The 21,958-nt window shown below is 38.2% G+C and overlaps 1 protein-coding gene across 9 annotated transcripts in view; it reads right to left on the reverse strand.

The window, feature by feature from the left end:
- Nucleotides 1-21,958, reverse strand: part of UBR5 (ubiquitin protein ligase E3 component n-recognin 5) — a 175,212-nt gene that overhangs the window by 96,287 nt on the left and 56,967 nt on the right. For 5 of the 9 annotated variants that reach the window (XM_019528036.1, XM_019528034.1, XM_019528031.1 and 2 more), the window contains 8 exons: nucleotides 19,459-19,608; nucleotides 17,292-17,503; nucleotides 8,730-8,846; nucleotides 8,533-8,643; nucleotides 7,633-7,787; nucleotides 6,354-6,471; nucleotides 5,394-5,578; nucleotides 841-950 (listed from right to left, as the gene is read on the reverse strand). In XM_019528036.1, coding sequence (XP_019383581.1) covers nucleotides 841-950; nucleotides 5,394-5,578; nucleotides 6,354-6,471; nucleotides 7,633-7,787; nucleotides 8,533-8,643; nucleotides 8,730-8,846; nucleotides 17,292-17,503; nucleotides 19,459-19,608 — 1,158 coding nt within the window. The remainder of the gene's footprint in view (nucleotides 1-840; nucleotides 951-5,393; nucleotides 5,579-6,353; nucleotides 6,472-7,632; nucleotides 7,788-8,532; nucleotides 8,644-8,729; nucleotides 8,847-17,291; nucleotides 17,504-19,458; nucleotides 19,609-21,958) is intronic. The other 4 variants (XM_019528035.1, XM_019528033.1, XM_019528038.1 and 1 more) reach the window with 3 other exon arrangements.

Here is a 21,958-nt window from a genome sequence, read left to right on the forward strand (position 1 = left end):
AAGACCCCCAGGGTAGGAGTGAGCACCACTTCCCTTGGAAGTTAGTTCCAGATCCTAGCCGCCCTGACTGTAAAGTAGTGCCTCCTGATGTCTAGCCAGAACCTATTCAACTCATGGCCGTTATTCCTAGTTACTCTCAGTAGTGCTCAGGGGAACAGAGACTCTCCCATTCCCCACTGGTCCCCCCCTGATAAGTTTGTAGACAGCCATCAGATCCCCTCTCAGCCTTCTCTTGTAGAGGCTAAACAGGTTCAGGTCCTGTAGTCTCTCCTCATAGGGCCTGCCCTGCTGCCCCCTGACCATGCAAGTGGCTCTCCTTTGGACTTTCTCAATGCTGTCCGCATCCCTCCTGAAGTGCGGTGCCCAGAACTGGACGCAGTACTCCAACTGCAGCCTGACCAATGTCGCATGGAGGGGGAGGGATCACCTCCTTGGACCTGCTCATGATGCATCTGTGTTCCATCAACCTAGAACATCCACTGGGGCTAAAATTTACTGTGATACCCAGAACCAAGCTTCCATTTAACACTGGAAATGCTCAGCTCTTGCCATTAGCAGATTAAAGATTATTGTAATTTGTTAAGAAAACTGCAGCTCATATGGAAGAGGTAGAATTCATTTAATCTCATCAGAAAGTTATAATTTTCCAAGACTTCTGTAATTATTACTCATAAGAGACGTCCATCTACTTCCACCATTTATTGTTTTTAATGGATTTGTGAAGAACATTTTCAATACTAGAGAGATATAACACTTCCACATATTGGATACATATCTTGTGTAGCTGCAGTATCTAACATTCAACTATTTTTAAACAACTGTGTAGTCTCTGTAACTTACTATATGGCATTGATGCACTGCTTGCAATTGAGGATGCATCACTACAAGTAGACGCTGGGGACGGTGGTGGGCCCATTTCAGTTTTCACTGGCTCCTGTTTGCTTTCAGGCCTAAGATTTAAAAATGTAGTTACGTTTATGAAAAAGAAACAGTAAAATGTGACACCTATTCCTTGGTTTAGCTAAACAGCATCCTTGGGCTTGCTTTACAAATTAGAAGTGGCACGTCTTATTTTGTAATTTATGCCACAACTGAAAAAAACAATTCTTTTGCAAACACTTTAAAGAGAGGATTCCTAGAGTAGAACAGCAGAAGTCTTAACCATTACAAAACTATGCTTTTATTTTTCAACCCATCCCATAACCGTAGCTACCAGATAACTCATGCAGCGATTCTCAGCCAAGGTAACCATGAGATCCCTTTTTAAGGGTGCTGTGGGATGTCATATGACATTAGAACTGTTACAGGTGCAAACACATACACGATTCATGATATAAAGTCTGATATTTCAAAGAAGAATCCACAGTGTCAAAAAACATTTTGACCTGTTGCGGTTTTTTCAAGTTCTTTGCAACAGCATAATTGCTACATTATTTTTCTGGTGTCAAAAATAAAAAAGATCAAAAAAACTAAGACCTGGCATTTTCAGATGAGTTCCTTGACTCTAACGAGGTTGAGAACCACTGCTCTAATATCCAAATAATATTACGTTCTCTACTTAAGATCTGGTTGAGCAACTTCTCAGTGAAGAGCATGAATATGACATTTCAGAATTTTTAACGCATCCCCAAATGTGCATTTATGGGAGGCTGGTGGTGCAATTCATTTTACAACAGGATCTGCAACTCAGAAAACAGACAATGGCTGCAACCCTCTCTATGGAAAAGCTATGTAACAGATCTTTCAAATGCAATTAGTTCCATAAATGGAGAAATTCCCAGCTTATTAAGGTATTTTTTTTTTAAAAGTCTTCCAAGCATAGTTTTACTTTCACTACAAAATGATGGAGTAGGCATAGCAGTTTCAACCAGTTAATTCTACTGCTTAAACTTTCATAGTCCTGGACTTCTATGGCATACTCGCAATACAGGATTTAAAAGTAAATTTAATTCAAATTGAATAAACATTGCAGATTTCACCACCCCCTCACATACTCAGGCAAAATTTGGCCATTTCAATTTTCCTCTCTTTATTTTAGTCTGAATATAAAATTTTAGCAACCAGATGCTTATTGTAAATAGAATCACCTCTTTTGTACTGTTTTCCTACTCCCTCTATCTATTGTGTAATAATGTAAAATTATTAACAAGATGCAAGAGTAGCTAGTATGCATGCTTTAGTAAAAAAATACTTATTACTAATCTTTGATCTAGCATACAGAGAACTGCATTTACTGCGCCATCCACATAATAAATCTAACTGCATGATATTCAGCCAACAGTGAAATAGAAACTGTAGCTATACATATGGTGACATGTACGAGATTTTTCACGGTTTATAACTGATGTATTTAACACACTCAGGTCAGCTATACAGCCTCTCAAAACAGGGTTATAAATGGGCATTTCTCTCAAATTGTGTTATAACTTTGCTATAAAATAGCCAATGTTACAGAAACCTACTATACATCAATCTGTTAAATGTATATGCAGATATGCTTCAATTTCAGTCCACCCCAATGTCATTCCTATATGAGAAATTAAATTAAATATATTGACAATTTTCCCATTCTGAATCCTACCTGCTGGGCTGTTGAGGTAGCTCCTGCCCAGAGCTGGTCCAGCCTGGCTGCAGCCCCACACCCTGTTGTGGGTGCAGAAATTTGGGTGGGGCACATACCTCCTCTCCCCCCCAGCCCCAACCAGGATGCAACACCTGTGCCTACACCCCCACACCAGGGACCTGAAGGCAGGGGGGCAGCCAGGCAGGAGCTGGGGGCACTGTGGCAGGGCACCGATATATCAAGGAAAGACAGCCGCAGCTGCACCCACATCCTGGGTCAGTGAAGGAGACAGGGGAAGCTCTGATTTTTCACAATAATAAAAACAGAATCAAATGCCAAAATATGCAGGTATTTAGAATTTATTTCATTATAATGATTGAGAGACTGGTAGGCTTCCAAATTGTTTTTAAAAATTGTAAACTTATCAATAAAACCACTGTGTTCAGTTAATACATGTATATGCAGTGGTACTTCACTTTAAAAATCACAGAAAAACATAGATGAGGGGAAGGGAGGTTCATCAGAGAATTTAGGATTTTTTAAAATAGAGAAAACGAGGATCCATGGTTATCACTAAATCTGACCATCATGAAGTAAGAGATTAATGTGTCATATGAAAAGTACATACACTTTAAGAAGAAAAACAGTCCTGCATATTCACTGCCCTTTTTAAAATTTACTTTAGGAAGTTGTTTAGCCAAACCTGAAGCTTGGCTTATTAACGGAACTTAACTCAATTACCTATTAGATGCTAACTTTCCTCAAAAAATCCCAGCAACAGCCGAGAGGAAATCAATTCCACATAATTTAGCAAGTACAAAATTTTACTGTAAAATGCACTGAGGCTGTGCCACAGCACAGCTTCATAGGTATGCATAGTCTAAAAAATCGTACGGTACCAGATGCAAGTACCATGTCACTAAAAACATCTGACAAAGTGAACAAGGAAGAGGAAGTGTGACAACTGTCTAAGGACCAATAAATAAGTGGGTTACTGTTTCCTCTCCAGGAATTGAGACAAATTTTATCTAAAAATGGGCACAGACTATAAGTAGTACTCTTCACTATATCATTAAGGATGTCTACCTAATCATAGTCCACAACCAACTTTGATAGGGCTTGTCTAGAGGAAAGCTCAACTACAACTGCATGGATGTTAACGCCTATTCCTTTTGCATAGGTCAGTGGGATAGTTCACACAATGTACCAGAGAAGACTGGAATCTCCCAATCTGCCCTATGAAAGTCTGTTTACAATATTTTCAGGGTTTTTTCAATAGTCAATTTTAATACTAAAGTTTTTAGCCCATCTGCCTGACTAATCTAAATCTCTACAGTTGGTAGCTCCTCCTTTAAATTTGGTTACCTGGAGAGCCTTCGAGTCTTATCCATTTTATGTACCATCAATTTAATTCAATAACTCAATGTTACCCATTTATTACCTCTAAAATAATCCATTTTACCTACTAGTTATTTGCCAGGTAATTTCCACAAGGGGCTAGGGACAGACATTCAAAAAGCCAGAGCCTGAATTGATTCAATCTTTGCAGGTTACTCGAACCTGCCTAGGTTAAACCAATCTGCAAGTACACCAACATTCCCTCTGGACTGAGGAAGTCCAGGCACATGCCTGCAGTGGCTCAGACTAGAAGCTGGGGGGGTGGGGGTAGAGCACCCCTCCCTTCCCTTCTACAGTGCTGGCTGAGCTGGGGGGTAGGGGGGCATGGCCAGGCCCTGGCAGGACACACTGATTCAGAAGAGGTTTAAATCCTCACCCTACCTCCAGCCCCAGGCTTTTCCCCATTCGCTGCCAGAACCCAGCTCTCAGCTTGCTCTCTGAGGCAAAGGGGGTGTGCACTGCATACATCTGTTGAGGATACTGAGCTTTTCAATCTCCCTCTCCCTGTTTCTTTATACTGTCTGCAACAAATCTGACAGGCAAAAGCCAGCAGAGAACCGGTAACATAGCGTTTAGCAGCCCATCAAGAAAACAAAAGCCCCTCTCATTAGTTCAAGCTCTTCTTAAACAGCTTTTTCCAAGGAAGGAACAGAGGGACATTATCAGCTGACCTTCTGATTACCTTCAAAAAGGCCGAAGCAGACACTGTAGTGTTTGCCTTTGTCCTGTCCCAGTGAAACTGGAGACACATGTACCTCTGAGCATTAGCTAACATACCACATACCAGGGGTCTGTTCTGTGGAAGATGGGAGGGGAGGATCCCTGCTTAAGCAGCAAGTGGCGAGGGGAGGTAGGGCAGGGGAAAGGTCAGGCAGATGCTGCTGTGCCTACAGTCTCTGCCAGAGCTCTGGCTAGGGAGCAGAGGGGCGGGGCCAGCCCTGCACTGGAGCAGACAGCACAGTCCAGGGGTACAAAGCATCGGGGATGCTGGGGGACTCTGGTTTAACTCAAACCAGGAAGGGGTCTGGGACAGACACAGCATAAACTGGTTTGACCCAAATCACTCAAGTCTGATAGTACATTCAACCAAGTTTATCTTCAACCAGTTTCAGACATTCTGAAACTGGTTTATGCACACTGAACTTCTGTTACAAGTGTAAACCAGTTTCTAACTACTTAAACCAGTTTGTGTGTAAGGTCTGTCCCTAGCCAGGATGTCAGCAAAGAACTCATATAGCACCATGCTGCAGCAGCTGAGGAGACTTTAATTTCTTTAGAGTTTAACTCCTACTTCATGAGAATCTCAACACAAACTTTCATGAGTGACACTCCTATCAGTTAACTGATAGTTTTTGGTCCACATCACTCTACACTTTTCCAAACTATTAAATTCATCCTCTTAAGCATATAAAAATCCTTTTAGTTCACTTACTTTGTCTCAGTAGTTTTACTAGCTTTTTCCATGTTTTTCAAGCTCTCTGGTGATCGAAGTTGGAACCGACAACTGTCATTCATATTCCATACAGATTCCATTAATACACCTACTTTAGGAATTCCAGCACTAATTGAAAAAGCAACTGCTCCAGCATGATAAAGAGGATTGTTTCTTAAGCACACCTACAGGCAAAAATTAGTTATTTCTATGTAAGATCAAATAAAGCATTAAGTGAGAAAAAAAAACATACATCATCCTGAAAATCGGCCTCCTCTTTAGCAAGTAGAAAAGGAAAACTTGAGGGAAGTGAGGGCACAGAATGATATATCAAGTATTTTTCCTGAAAGAAAAAGCCAGCTACCAGTGGCAAAGTGGCTACAGTACAGTATTGATCATACAATAATGTAAAGAGGCAGCCACAAAAACGAATGCTAAAATAAAATATTCCTAACAAAAAGTACAACTGTAACTTTTAGTCGCTTAGGATTAGGAAGCTGTCTGTTTTGTTATTCTACCCAACACCAGTAAGTCATATAAAACATCCAAGTCCTTATGCTACTCTTAGACCCAAGCCAGCAAATCCTTACTCTTATACAATAAAGAAAACATAGCATCTGCAGGATTAAGGCTAACTGACTTTTAAACTAATGTACTCTGAGAATATAGTTTCACAGTCCACAATACACTGCATGCTAATTTTTCAAAGTCACCCCACTTCCCCCACAAAGTAGACTGAGATAATCCTGCGGATTCAGATTTATTCTGGTAGATCTTATTCGTTTATATTTACAAAAATAAGGTTATACAAATAAGCTACAGAAGTTGTATCCATCTATAAGGCAATACCACTTACATGAATAAATCAAGTCACGGCATAAAAATCAAGTCTTTTTTTGAGCCACCCGTGTTCCCTCCCATAATACTCAAAATAGTTCACAATATAAGGGTTGAATTTACCTGGGTGCCAACAGTGATATTAGGCATTGACGAAATACCAGCACTAGACTTCGGTTTTTTATTTTTTGCTCTGGCCTTTTCCAGCATCTTCTTCCTTTGGCTAAAAGGAACTACTCCCCTAGAGGAAAATAATTGATTGGGTTTTTTGTTTGTTTGTTTTTAAAAGAACTATAAAAGAGGTAGCATATGCTCATGAGCTTAAAAAAACCCAAAAAAACCCCACAAAGCTTTTCACAACTACAACTGCCATAATGATTAAAAACACAACTCTTCCTCAAGAACCTGCAGCAGTGTACAAGTGATGACTTGCTGTTCCCTACTCCTCTATATTGACTGATAGTACTGAGAACACATCCTTATATTTGAGGAAATGTGGGCTATATAGGAAGCAGAAAACAACAGGGAACCAAGACTCGAATTCAATTCACAGTTCTGCTAAACACGGTGAGAAAAGACTAGTACTTGCTGTTTTGCAAAGCTAGCAATGTTAACTTCAGGCAGCTTGAACCATTCAGCCATGATATAGCAATGGGGCGATTTCAAGACGTCTATCTGATCATAATGACATTTTGTACCAAGGTCCACAAAAGAATCAACTGAAACCATTTAAAATGGTTTTAAACATTACGTTCTTACCACCCTAGCAAAAAGCAAGGCAAATTGAACTGCCGTTCAAGAGACTGACTAATAACGACCATATTTTAGAACTTAAGTATCATGTAATTTATGCATGTGGTTCTGAACACTCTGCTCAACGCCAAGGTCAGCTTTGACTACAAGGACAGTGTACCCATGATAAATTGTCTATCAGCAAATATTCTCCTAGGGCATCAGTTCCTGGAAATATTGGAGGCTATCTATACTGTGGACCAGCCCAAATTTTCAGACTTTAAGGCCTTGTCTTTATGAGAGGGAGAGGGGGACAGGAAGGGAGAGAGAGTGTGTATGTATACACATGCTCTCCTCTCATAAGCATGGTCCAAGGAACCATGGTCCACACCTCCTATGATAGTGCTCGAAGGAAGAGGAGGACAGAGGTGTTTTTAACAAAGTCATTAGTAACACAAGCCTAAATCTTTAATCACTTTGTAGGCTTTTCTACAGCACTCAATGTAGTATTTGAATACTAATTAAACCTCAACCTATTCTAGTTTACAAAACAGAAAAACGAGGCACGTCATGTTAAAATGAAGGGCATTGTAAGAAAACTTAATTCCAAAGGGCTGGCCAACGCACTTGGAATAAATTCAGAATGTATCCAGCACCCTATATCACTTACCACCAGTACAAATTGTTTTCTAGTTGCGCACATGTATAAAGAGCACAACAGTGTAATGAAACTATCCGTTCTCCTTGTAGCTCAGAGTAAGTCTGGGCAGTGTGTTCTAATTTAGAAGCTACTGAGCTTAAAGTTTCATCCACCCAGGTAGCGACCTAAGAGAGGGGAGATTGAAAAAGCAGCTATGCATTACTTCCTGAATATAAACATACAACCTGCACTTTGCGAATGACAAAACCAGTAAAATCAGTTTGGGACCATATCACCTCATCTAATCTATATTAAAATTTTCAGAAATAAAACTAAGCTTTGATCTATTCATACAATTGTCTCTAAATTTCTGGCCAGGACTAGAACTGTAAAAGTTTGAAAGTGCTGTTCAAGCATTTTAACAGATCTGAATATTTATCCACATTCACCCACTGTTACTCAAACACACTTCTTTTGGCTAACCAATCTTATCACAGAAGGGTTCCAAAACCCACACTATTATTACAGTAGCTCCAAATGGCATGTGAATGGTGGACTTCTTTCTAGTCTTCAACTATGATAGTTTTTAGACTACTTTCAGATTCCAAAAGGAGAAGTATAGCAGTTTCAGAAAATGTAATGAGTGGGACAATCTCCCACTGGTTAATAAAAGTCCTTAGTGTGGCATTGCTTTTTTTTTTTTTTTTTTTAACTTGCTTGTAGACTTGAAAATTGATTTTTATGTTTTACGTTTATAGAAAAAGTAAAATCAGTAAACAAAAACTATTATTCAATCTTTATCTTTATAATGAAATGTATTCCTGTAGCTTATCTACAGCTGCAGACTCTAACTGCTATTCAGAGCAAAATTAAAGTGAAACACCCAAAAGGTTGATTCATAAATGTGAACAGTAATGGAAAATCTCATACCTTGTTATTTTCTGTTGCTACAGTTGCTCTGATACTATTTGCAGACAGGAGGACTATCTTTTCATTTGTTAATCCCAAAAACATTGCTCGTGGATGATGTAGTGAAGGATTCTTTATAATATATAAAAAGGCATTAGTATTTTATAGTTTCATATAAAAAGAATTATTTTAAAGACAGATTTAAAGATGTACAATACCTGTGCATTTCTGTAAGGTTCTGATTCACTCCACTTCCACTGATAAAGTTCTCCTTTGTTGCTAACTGCCACAAGCTCAGAATACAGAGCTCCAATAGATATAAACTTTGTTCCATCCTACAAATGCAAGAAAATGAACATTTAAATGACAATACTATAAAATAAATCCTTAAGTAACAAAAAATTTTTAATAGTGTACAAGTGTCAAGCAGGCAAAAATTAACTTACAGATTACTGAAAGTGTGCATCAGTTCACCAGCCCTGCATTTCAGTGTCATTGAATTTTAATTCAGTAATGATAGTTATCTAATGGATCAAGTGCCTGTAGGTGCTCATGACTTCAAAAGCAAGTCCTGTTTTACTTCAGAAAGTTGTTTTCTGAAGTTGCATAATAGCAGTCTTTCACTGACACCCAAATAAGAAAATATTTCAATTGAGCAGCTACAAAAAATTGAAGGTAACAATGCTCATTTTGTTTTTTAAAACAAAAAGGGGACTACAAAAAGAAGGTATTTAAAATATTAAAAACCTGAACTATGCCTGGAAAGCACACTCAATTTGGAAAAATCCATCTTCTATAAAACTTCTATATAAAAGATAAATAGTTATGGTAAGTTTTAGGAAATTACCATTAACAATAGCTAAAAAAAAGGGAGGTAACAATAATATAATCTCATTTACATTGTGCATTTTTGTGCAACATACTGTTGTCAACTATCTATAAATTTATGGAGAGCTAGTAAAAATTCAGGCTAAAAATGCCTAGCCATAGAGTCTGTAAATAAATTTGAGCCATCTCTACAAGCAATCAAGTTCTGGCTGCTTGTGAAGGTTCTTAGAAAGAAGCTGGAAAGTCAGAGCTTGAATGAAGCACAGAGAGCACAGAAGAGGCACTTGGTGCCCAAGGAGTGCAGCACCCTGCTGGAAGCTTTCCATCAGGACTTTGTAGACCAGGGATGGGCAAAATTACCCACCCCTGTTGTAGATCCTTCCTCACCTCTGGTTGGGTTGTAGGTTGGCTTCCTTAGAGTCTGTGCTAGACAGGGAGAGCAGAGCCAAAGGCAATAGGATTGGGGGCAGAGGGCGGCATGGTGTGAAATACAGTTAGTGGCATCAGAGGGGTAAGCGAGGAACTCCTGGGGTGGGGGCAGCATGGTGCAAAACCACTGCTGCAGTCAAGCAGATGTGTCAATCCAATAACTTTTTTTTTTTTATGCTACAAACTGAAAACTCTTGTTTTTAAATAAACTATTCCTAGTGTTGTACTCCTAAATTTGAACCCCACCCTTCTAAGTGGGGCCTAGCAGCAGGGTTGCCTTTACATTAGGCAAAACATTAGTGAAAACATGTCAGTAAAAAAAGTTTGGCTGTCAGTAAAAAGTCTGCAGACTGTCAGTAAGAGAAAGTCTTGGGTTAGAAAATTGCACTGTTTTGGTAACGGGGGCATCTTTATTCAGGAGAAGCACTGATATGAAATTCTTTTAGAAATTTTAAGTTCCATTTTTAAGCTAGAACTCCTCACACTTTTTTTAAAATAGCTCAGCATTTAAATTCCAAAGTATGTAAAAAGAAAACAATTCAGCAATTAAAAAAAGTTTCAGGCCTCAACCCTACAAGCACTGACAGTCTACTAGTCTTGGAAAGGAAATTTCTGCAGGAGATCTCCCTGTGAAGAGCTAAGTACAGGATCCAACCTTTAATTCCTCAGATTTCATCCAGTGTGCAGTAGATTTTTTTTTTTTTTTTTTTGTTAGATAGTTCTCTGCCTTCTCAGCACTGGATATTTTTTCAACTTTAAAACAGACTAATTTTCTTAAAACTAAAATTTTACAAAGGAAGCTATAGATCAAGATAGGGTCATTTTGGAGGTAAGAGGTGTTTGAGGAGGAGGGGGAGAGGAGTTCATTTTTATGTTTGTTTTGAGGGCAAAAAAATAAGGAAGTTTCTAATAAACAAAAGCATTCAACCAGGGAATCAATTTTCAGAATAGCTCCTGTTAAGAGGTGGCTTAATGTTTTGGAAGCATCAAGCCTAACATCTCCATATGAAAGAATTTTGCAAATTGAAAAAGGTCAAACCTCTCTCTCAAAACAATAGTTGTTTAATGAAAAATAGCTAATCAAAACAATAATAAAGATAAGTAGGTCAAACATTATGTCTTAAAAATTATTTCCCTTTATAACAGTTATAAATAGCTATATAATACATAAAATAGTAAAAGTTAAGTATTACAGACTGACCCTACATTGTACAATCTAATCCCTGATTTCAGTTAAATGGAAAACCAGTACAGTATTTTAACTCATTTAAAGGTGTAGAGACAGTCAATGTACATTCAATGAGGGATTTATATATACTTGTATCCTTGGTCACAGAAGCCATTGTATAGTGTAGGGTAGAATGAGAAGCCTATCCTACATAACAAATATTGTATGTACCAATACCTGCATTTGTTTTTTTCATTAAATTTCCCGCATGTGAAACAAAAGCTTAAGGAACTAGGTAATTCTCACATTACTGGTCCTCTCAATGCCAAGTGCAATAATTTTTTAGTCCTTTTAAAATAGGGGTTTAAATATCCATTCCAAGATGACTTTGTATTAATATCAACATAGTCTGCTGATTTAAGATTAGCTTCCTCCAACTGTACATAAGCTTCATGTTTGAGATTCTGTTGAATGCATCTTTTTTAATAGAGCTGAGAGAAATATTTGCCAGAACATGCATTTGAAGTGCAAGCAGTGGACAGTTTTATTTAGTTTTTAACTGGTTCAAAGGTTTATTTACACAGATGAATAAAAAACATGGCTGTGTTTTTGTATTAAAACAGTACTTGGTAACAAAAGATTACTAAGTAGCATATAAACAACATTATCAACAATAATATACTGCAAAATAGGCATAGTAAAAAAAAAAGAGTAAATCAGGAACAGCTAGGTAGCTAATGCATTGTAGTCACTTGTAGTGTACAGCTAACAGTTGTATCGCATGATCAGGGGGCAGCAGGGCAGGCCCTATGAGGAGAGGCTACGGGACCTGAACCTGTTCAGCCTCCACAAGAGAAGGCTGAGGGGGGATCTAGTGGCCTGTTACAAACTAGTCAGAGGAGACCAGCAGGCATTGGGGAAGTCCCTGTTCCCCCGTGCACTACCAGGAGTGACTAGGAATAACGGTCACAAGCTGGCAGAGGGTAGATTTAGGCTAGATATCAGGAGGCGCTACTTCACAGTCAGGGCGGCTAGGATCTGGAACCAACTTCCAAGAGAAGTGGTGCTGGCTCCTACCCTGGGGGTCTTTAAGAGGAGGCTAGATGTACACCTTGCTGGGGTCGTTTGACCCCAGTACTCTTTCCTGCCATGGCAGGGGGTCGGACTTGATGATCTGCTTAGGTCCCTTCCGACCCCAGAAACTATGAAACTATGTATAGAGAAAGCAGTTCATTCCAGGAAGGATTTCAATGTTCTGTAATTTTTTTCCCCAATTTAGTAAACAACAACAACAACAATTTTTGTTCTGTGAATGTCTGTCATTCTGAGGCAGTCTGTGGGCCTGGCATCCCTGAGCATGGGACACCCCAGCTACTACAGAGACCGAGATGGATGCTTCCAGGGTCTGCGTGAGCCTAGCTAATGTGCTGCACAGCACCCAGGAGCCTGGCAACTTGACCACCTGAGGAGCCAGGGTACCATGGGCTTTCAGGTTTCTGGTTTCCCAGCAGGAGAGCTAATAAGTTGGGCAGACTGCTGATGAAACTGATTGCCAAGTTAGCATTAAATCAGACAGGTTGGGCAGTTGAATGCCTCCAAGAAATGGTTCAATTTCACGCAACTCCCCTCCTCCCCTCCCCCAAAAGTGACAGGTGTTTTCTGGGTTTTTCCGCTCTCATGGCTAAATAGGAATTATGCCTAACCTGTATTTTCCTTTCACCACCCTGGCTCCCTCCCAAACCTTACTTCAGCATGCTTCCATGTCTTAGTCTTTCTCACACAGCGTTCTGAGGCAGGAACCGTCATACAGCTACTCCTCACTTAACATCATAGTTACGTTCTTGAAAAAAGTGACTTTAAGCAAAACAACGTTAAATTAATCCAATTACATCACAGTAGTTACCTACTAGCAGGCAGTGGCCAAACAACAATAACCAAACACTGCGCGACTTTAAATAAGCGTGTTCTCTAATAGATCAGCAACATTGTAACGAAACAACGTTAACCGGGGTGACATTAAGTGAGGAGTACCTGTACTATGTTTGTAACCTGCATAGCAAATGAGACCCCAAATCTGCTTGTGGCCTACAGGCATCACTATAATTCATATAAAATTCAAATATACTACATATGGCTGTAAAAAAATTACAGTAGTGTTGTATTGTTTGACAAATATCTAAAGGACCAGAGCCGTAGCCAAGCTTGCATCTTGGTGCCTGGTGCACGTCATATGCAGAGCACCCCCCTATATGCTGCTATGTAATACTACCTCCATGTGATTTTGCACGTTCTGTGCAAGGGCACCCTATGTCAGTGCACTGCTGATAACACCCCTTGCTACACTACTGTAAAAGACCTTCATGGAGATTTTCAAGGCAGAGCAGACCATTTTGCCATTCATTTTTTACTGGAAGACATGGCCAGATCTCCTCTACTGTTTTTAGGAATCAGAATCCCATTTTTAAGTTGTATAAAATGGAGGCAGAGTTAAGGATCAACAGTAACTTCTTAACGCCTGGTTTCTCATTCCTGTATTAAAGCTTTTTTGGTATCTGGTACAGTTTATGTACTCATTACAGACATGTGCTCTATATTATTATAATGAACTGTTTGGAGGCCTTTTAAAATTAAGAAATGTATTATTCATACAAGGCAACTTAAATTTTAATATTTTCAGAATTTCAATATTTGTTATTTTAAGTATAAAATTTTCCCTCTAAATGTTTGTTTTTTTAAAATGACTGCACATAATGCAAGTATATAAGTCTAAAGAATGCTTAAGACAATTATTCAATAATTCTGAAATTAAGTTGAAGCCTGTGGTTTATTAATAACAACAATTACCTACTCTTTCACTATTTAAGTCATATTGACTTTAACCTGAGCAAGATGAAGGTTTAAAAATCAATGTGCTAAATCTTATTGCAATACACCGTTATGATGCTGCATTCTAAATGAACTCTGATACTGGTTGGTGTAGTAATTAGCTTGTAAGTAAAATACTTTAGCTAGTTTAGTGTGCAATCTTTCAATTATTAATCTTATGAACCAGTGCAATTAGGCTCCACCATTTTATATGGTGGACAGTTATCTTGGACATGCTGTTGAAGTCCATGTTTCCTGACGGTCTGAATTCCACAGAGGTTCTAGGTGCAGTTTTGCTACCAATACAGCTATCTAAAGGCAATTTTAATTTCAGAGTTCTTGTTTTCTTTTTATTTTCCAATAGACTGAAAACATTTAAGAATTTAAGTTAACTACAAAAGCTTCATTGAACACTTGCTGTTGGTTAGTGGAAAGCTGTAAAGTAAAAAATGCTAGTTTTGGGCTCCACAATCCAAAAAAATGTGGAGAAGCTTCAGAGAGTCCAGAGAAGAGCCACGCGGATGATCAGAGGTCAGGAAAGCAGACCTTACAACAACAGGCTGAGAGCTATGGGGCTCTTTAACCTGGAAAAGCGCAGGCTCAGGGGTGATCTGATGGCCACCTGTAAGTTTACCGGGGTGACCACCAGTATCTGGGGGAGCGTTTGTTCACCAGAGCGCCCCAAGGGATGATGTGGTCAAACAGTTATAAACTACTACAAGACCATTTCAGGCTGGACATAAGGAAGAATTTCTTTACCGTCCGACCCCCCAAGGTCTGGAACAGCCTGCCACCGGAGGTGGTTCAAGCACCTACATTGAACACCTTCAAGAGTAAATTGGATGCCTATCTTGCTGGGATCCCATGACCCCAGCTGACTTCCTGCCCTTTGGGAGGGGGGCTGGACTCGATGATCCTCCGGGGTCCCTTCCAGCCCTAATGTCTATGAAATCTAGCTGCATCTAGGCTGTTTACAATGAAGAGCAACAACGAGATGAGGAAGAGGAAGCAAAGAAAAAACACAAACAAGTCATAGTGAACATGGTTTATAAGATGCATTCACCATTTTTAGCTTTTATCGCAAATAGTTTAATATATTTGACTTTCACATTTTGTAAAACAATACATTGCCTCCTTTTACTAGATGGTTAACTAATGAAATAATATCAAATATCCATTTAAAAAGCCATTCTGAACAAAGACAATGGTACAGACTGTGAAAAAAAAAGCATGTCTATTGTCTTAAGAGATCTAGGTATACAAGAATCAACTACACTTCAGGAGAAGTTGGTATATTTTTATGTTCTCTATTCATTAATGGATTTTCCTTTGGTTACATACATTTTCAGCTGGAAAAAGTGTAATTTTCTTAAGCACATATGCTCAGATCTTAAAATGCATATGTTCAAGAATGGATTTACACTTTTGAACATATGAAATTAACCTTCTTACCAACAGTTCAAAATTCTCTTTTATTAAATATAAAGGATAGCAAAATACTGAAGACTGGAAGGGAACATTTGAACAGTTTTCCTGTCATCACTTGTCCATAGTGTAACAAGTTCACAAAGTAACAGAATACAGGAAAACTGTTTTGCTATGATATGGCTGCCATCAACACAGACTATAGAGCAATAGCAACATTAGTGTAAGCCAATGTTGATAAATGCCAGCATCAAAAATGGCATATTCTCCAACATTCAAACTAAAACTGTAGTCCTAATCTGCCTTAGAAATCTCAGCCAAGATTTCTCCCCTTTTTCACTTCAGTAGGATGAAGTAAACCTAACTCCTCAAAGCTAAATATTGAAAGCAGTCCACTTGATTTCTCCTGCAATGGAGACAATAATATGGATTGGAGAAGTTTTGGTGCCCATGACAAATATTTGCTATTGATGTGCCCTGTAACTGAACACAACTGTATATGAATCTTTTGGGAACAAACAGGATAAGAATTCAAAGTAAGAAACTAGATGATTGATCTTACTCTCTGGAAAAAAAGAATCACTATCCACATAACTTAAAAGTAATGTACAGTCCCAGGTTCTACTGGACTCATCACTAAGTTATCAGGCAGACTTGCAAGAGATCACTTGTTTCTCTCAAACTGACAACCTAACCACTTTAAGCCATATGCTTATCATATGTTTACACCACAGATTATTGCTAGGACTGAAGATGGAAACAATATGAAAACATACTTGCTGATCTCATGAAAACATAGTTGCTGATCTCATCAGTAGGATGAATCAATGCAATAAGTAACTTATGTCCCATGCACCCTTCCACTGGCTCCAGCTATGCCTGTGTTTTGTTTATTATTCAAGGACTTTTTTTTAGATTTTGAAGGTTATCAGTAGGTTGGGACACGGGTTCAGCAGCTAGATGCTCAAACAGAATACTCTTCGATTATACAGCTAACAAATCCCAGGGGAAAATAATGGAGCAGAGACAGTATTCTCAAATCAAGAAGGATGAGCTATAAAATGAACCAAGAGGCAATAATCTAAATTCTGGCCACTCTGGAATATACCGAAAAACCTGTTTTGATAACATTTCCTTGCTTTAACTGGAAGCTGAAATGTGTATGTATATATGTTTAAATATTTCTGAGAGAGAGGTATCAGTCAAAAGAAGCCACCCTGAATCTGAGAAGAGCAGAACAGTTCATGAAGTCTATGTTAAAACTTACGTGGTTTTCAACTAGAAATGTTGAAATATGATGGCAATGGACACTATAAAAACTAAGATGTCCCAGGAAGAGATTGCAGACTCAGCCAATCTACTGTATGAAATCAATATCAGAAAATAGTGCTCAAGGAAGAAATTGAATAAATTAATGGGGGTGGTGGCCATATCAGAAAGGGAACACTTTACTTCCACAGAAAAGCCTGGGTCCATTGTAGCAGACAGCAGAAGGATAGTCTGGTAGTCCAAGTTCTGACTCCTATTAATCATGCTTTGCTCCATTAAAAACAGACCTTTTTGTCCAGCTGAGCTTGGTAGCCTTCATTCTACTGCCAGGTCAGCAAGAGGACCAAGAGGACAGATTTTGCTGATTTAAGAGATTAGAGTTACTAACTCAGATAACAGGTCAGAATCCCAGGCACGGGTCAGGCCAAGATGCACTTATTTAGAAAAAAACTATTACCTTCCTGACTCTCAAGTATCTATGTGACTCAGCTTCAGCAGCTGGAGGAAAATGGGGTCAGTGCTACAGGTAAGCAGCTAGAGAGACTAAACCTTATATTCCATGATGGGGGAAGGAAGGATGCCAGACAGATGGAATAAGTAAGAACATACATAGCCACAAACCTTGAATTACTGAGACATGAACATCAAAAGTATAAACAGAACTAAATAAATGCATAAGAAAATATAACAAATTCACTTCAATAATTACACATACAAAACCAAGTATTCACCAGGAATTATATATATTTGCATATAATATACAAAGTGAATAAACAAGCCAAAAAATTCTCAGTACCTTGTCTGGCCACCACTGCAAGTCTTCTCCTAATGAGACAGGGCTTTGGACAGGAGTATTCTTCTTATCCAGGTTTGGCTCCCCTTCCTTACTTGTAGAGCCCCTTTCATTATCAAATGAGGCTCCATCAAGCCACCTTCGTTCACGCAAACGTAAAACGGACTCACGTTCACGCAACAGCTCAGAGTCTCTCTCTAAGGGAAGAAGGAGAACTGGTATGCAATTGGGTCACACCAGTGGGATAAAAGTAAGCCACTCTCTAGTAAAGACCCTTCAGGATGCAACTAACAGTAGGCAAATCTACTCATCATTAATTAAAATATTTATATATAAAAATTCCTGACATGCAACATTCAATATAAACCCTTTCAAGCATATGTACTTAACATTACCAAAATAATATAAAAATTATGAACTAGAAATAAGTGAGGTAGTTTTGACCATCAAGTGTTATTATAAAGCATAAGGTTTCATTTTTCACCAACAGTAAAATGCCAAAAAATGTTTAACATGCTGATTTGAGGTTTTAGGGTACAATATGCACAGTTTTACTGCATGGTGGTTTATCAATCTCTCAAAAAAAAAAAATCTATATTCGTAACGCCTGTTAGATACATTTAAGCAAGCCAAAAAGGAGTATTTATTAGAGAGTTTCACAACAAGTCTCCCAGAAACAACAACCTGAAAAGGTTAACAACAAAACAATCTTAAAAAAATAGGGTTTTTTTGTAAAAATTTGATAATCCAACCCCTTTTGTTTAAAACAATATTTTATAGGACTGGATTTAATAAATTAAAATCTAATTGTTTTGAGTAGTTCAAATGAAAACTTTTCAAGAGTCAGACAAGTTTTAAAAAGGATCCTCGTAGGAAAATGTTCCTTACCAAAATGCTTCCCCTCCAATTGGCCTACAAACTGTCTAAAGCCAGTACTCTGCAGTTCGCTCATGCAGATAAATTTTTTAAATCAGGTAATCAAACTAACTTTCCAAGAGTCAACTATGCATGGAAAATAAGGATTATAAAATTCGTGGTAACGTCTTACATAGAATAACCTTAGGAAAGGAAAAAAAAAGGAGGGATTTAGAAGGAGTTTATGTCAGATGCCAAATATTTGTACATGCACATAATGAATTTAACCCATTAAGTACCTCATTTATGTTCACAAAATTCAGTTGGAATTACATGTATGAAATGATCACACTAATGTATCATCCCTTCAAATAAATTACTGCAAGGCTTTGGTTTTTTGTTATACTAGGCAAATGGGGATGAGTTTTTATAGAAGCCAAACATAACAGCTTGTCTTACAGGTCCAGTTCATATATCAGTGTACCTGCTAACATCAAACTGACCCTTGACTCAATTTATATCAGGCAATTATGTTCAACTGTTAACATACTAGAAAACAGACTTGTGAAAAGGGGCAGAGCTGTACTAAATGAGCACATATGACAGAGGTTGGATTAACAGTTTGTAAATGTTGTGGGCATTTATTGAGTAGGATGATCTTCCAAAACCTACAAGGAAGTAGCTACCATACTCTATTAAGCATCTTAAAATGTAATATACTTTTCAAAACATTTACTATCTGCAAACAAATATTCCTAATCCAACTCTAAAAAGGCTTCCAAAAAAAGAAAAAGAAAGGAAAGGAAATGCACAGGTTAACTTCCATCTCCCTTGACTGCAGTTACACTGTCTACTCTCACTGCACAAACTTATTCTATGACAAAATGGACATGTAAGAAAATAAGAACACTATGTACATAATAGCCTAAACCAGAGAAACTAGCTTGAAGAATGCTGCATGTCATATGAAATAGGATTACAGAGCAGAATTAACGTTCGCAATTGGTTATAAGGTAACTAGCAGATACTTCTCCTACGTGATTTTTAGAGACGTATTCTTTCATGCAAAATTTCTATAATACTTTGCATATCAATGATTAAAAGATATCAAATTTCAAAGATGTTACTATGGCTTTTACAGAACTTACCTGCTTGCATTCAGAGGTCATTAACTAATAATTTTGATAATCATTAGACACAATGTATACAGTATTACTAGTGTGCATAAAAATTAGAGCCTAAACCCCCAGGGTGTACTATCTCTACCTTTTGCAAAGCAGACTACTTATTACAAAGAAAAAAGGTGCAAAATTACCTCGGGATGAGCCTAGCCTGGAAAGTGATGAACGCCGAAAGGATGGATAACCAAAGTAACTAATATCTTCTGAAAACATAGCATCAGCATCAATAATGACACTTGGGTGAGCAGAATGTATGTCAGCATCCAGAAGAGACATAAGATCCTCTATAAGAGGAGACAAGGGTCTTAAGTGAATAATCAGCTACTTAAAATCATCAGCTAGAAAGACCATCACCAAATAAACATCGAAACAGAAAATACCTAGCTATAAGAAGTTTCTGCTCTTCAGATTCACCAGTGCAAACTGATGTGCCTCCTATGCACTCACAGAAAGTCAAGTACATTGGACCAATATGTGGAGCAAATTTTCCCTACAGGAGCTGCTCTATCACTTGTCTAACCGGGTTTCCCAGACATGTCTTACCCCAAAACAAAAGTTTTCCACACCCAGAAAGCCAGACCTTGCTATACACTTGGAAAAAGCAAAGAACTAATAAAAATGTTAAAAACCCACAGAGCAGAACTGCCTGAATTGCCTACGATAAGCGGAGGACAGAACTGATGGCAAAAGCTGGCCCCTCCAAAGTTCCTACACCTATTAGCATGTGGCTGCCCAGCACATGGAATCAAACAATTTTTCAGTCCACAAAATAGAAGCTATAACCCTCAGAGCAAGCTTTAATAGCTATCTGGCATAAGGATCACTTTCCATATTAAAATGGTTAAAGAGGTATCTGGAAGAATACTAACAATAAAAAAGTTTACTGAAATACTATAGGTATCTTAGCCACTGCTCTAAAACACTTGCATCCAGCAGTATGACCTTACAGACATTTACATTTCCCTTATTAGCCCCTAGTATCATACTTTGTTCTCTCTAATAAGGGCTAGATAATATTCACTCACTAATGAAGAAGCTGGCAAAGTTGATACAGAAGTTTTGTGATGAAATCTACCCCAAGTTCATACACCACATCCTATAATAGAAGTAGTGCAATATATCAAACAACCTTATATAATGCACCTAGCTGCTTCGGTCACAACCCCTTCCTATAATCAAATGTATAGTTTCTAATCAAACAAAAAGAAAATCTAGACCTAAAAAGACTTAGCGAACTAATAATAATAAAAAAGCTCTGAACCTTTCCTTTCCCAACTTCTGGAATTAAGAAAAGGAAAGCAAGAGAGATGCCCAAAAACTGAAACAGAATAGACAGCCTACTGTTGACACCACATGTATTCTAGGAAATGAGAAAGGTTTCAAGAGCTAGTCCCACCTAAATTAAATACAAAACTTAAAGGTAAAATATTTCTAATAATAAATTTAATAATGAAATACAGATAAGATATAAGTGACCAAACAGTAAAGCATATCAAGCAAGTAATTAAAATCTGTAAAATGCACATTCGTCCAAAGAAATAACTACGTTATTAAAAATGTGAAAGAAATTAATATTAAAATCTAAATCCTAAAGCCCTAGCAAGTACCCAGCCTATAAGGGAAAATGACTTCTTCCCTAGATATAAAGTTAAGTTTTGAAAGAGCACTTATCTTGGCTCATCTGGAGATGAGCTGTTCAGCCAAGAAGCACAGTTCAAAGATGAAGAGCAAAGATTCTGAGGTAAACCCTGATTTTTAGACTATAACCTTGCTCTACCAAAAAGTTCGCCAAATACAGCCTAAATTTTTTTAAATGTTCCTAACAGGGAATAAAAATAGGCATATGATTTTTTTATTAGAATAGAACTTATTTAGGCTAAACCAGATCTAACTGGCATTAAAAAAATAAATTAAAAAAAAAAATAATAATAATCACTAAATGCACTGTAAGAAGCATTTAGCCTATTTCTTTTGACCTGTCTTCCTCTCACTTTCTAAAATTCTTCCCACCTCTGAAATTCTCTCGCTCATTTCCTTTGCCCCTTTTTCTCTAACCCAAGTGTTGGTTAAGTGAATGGAAACAAATGTTACAATATATTTCCATTAAGCAGCTTAGGTCCCTCCTCCAAGATACCCTATCAAGACCAGGTGTAGGCAACCTTTTCTGGAATGATCCACCCAGGTGAGAAGTCAGAGAGTGCTAGGACCCTGCCATCATTTCCACAGCAGCGCACCAAGAGCTCCCACAGCCAACGATCACCCCAGTACTGAACGAATGCCATCGTAATCTAACAAAAATGAGTAGCTATAAAGCAGGTGTGGGCAATTATCTTGGGCAGAGGGCCACTTAAGTTTTCGCAAGCTGTCGAGGGCCACATGGGTAGCCCTGCCCCCTGGTCACCACCTTGAGACCTGCAGTCTCACCCCTAACCTCTGACCTTTGCCACTGGAAGTCCCTCCCCTTGCCCCTGGAAGTACTCCATTGGGGAAGAGGGTTTGCCATCTTAGGTGGGAAAAAAATTACATCGTAAAATCAAACACCCATAATAATATATTTTAATTAAAAATATATATTTTTGTCCTGATTTGTGTGTGTTCATGGTGTATTGGTCCTAGTCCATTACTGAAGTCACT

The sequence above is a fragment of the Gavialis gangeticus genome, unplaced genomic scaffold (assembly GCF_001723915.1).
Source record: "Gavialis gangeticus isolate Ggan-Ray unplaced genomic scaffold, GavGan_comp1, whole genome shotgun sequence".
In the NCBI taxonomy this organism is placed as follows: Eukaryota; Metazoa; Chordata; order Crocodylia; family Gavialidae; genus Gavialis; species Gavialis gangeticus.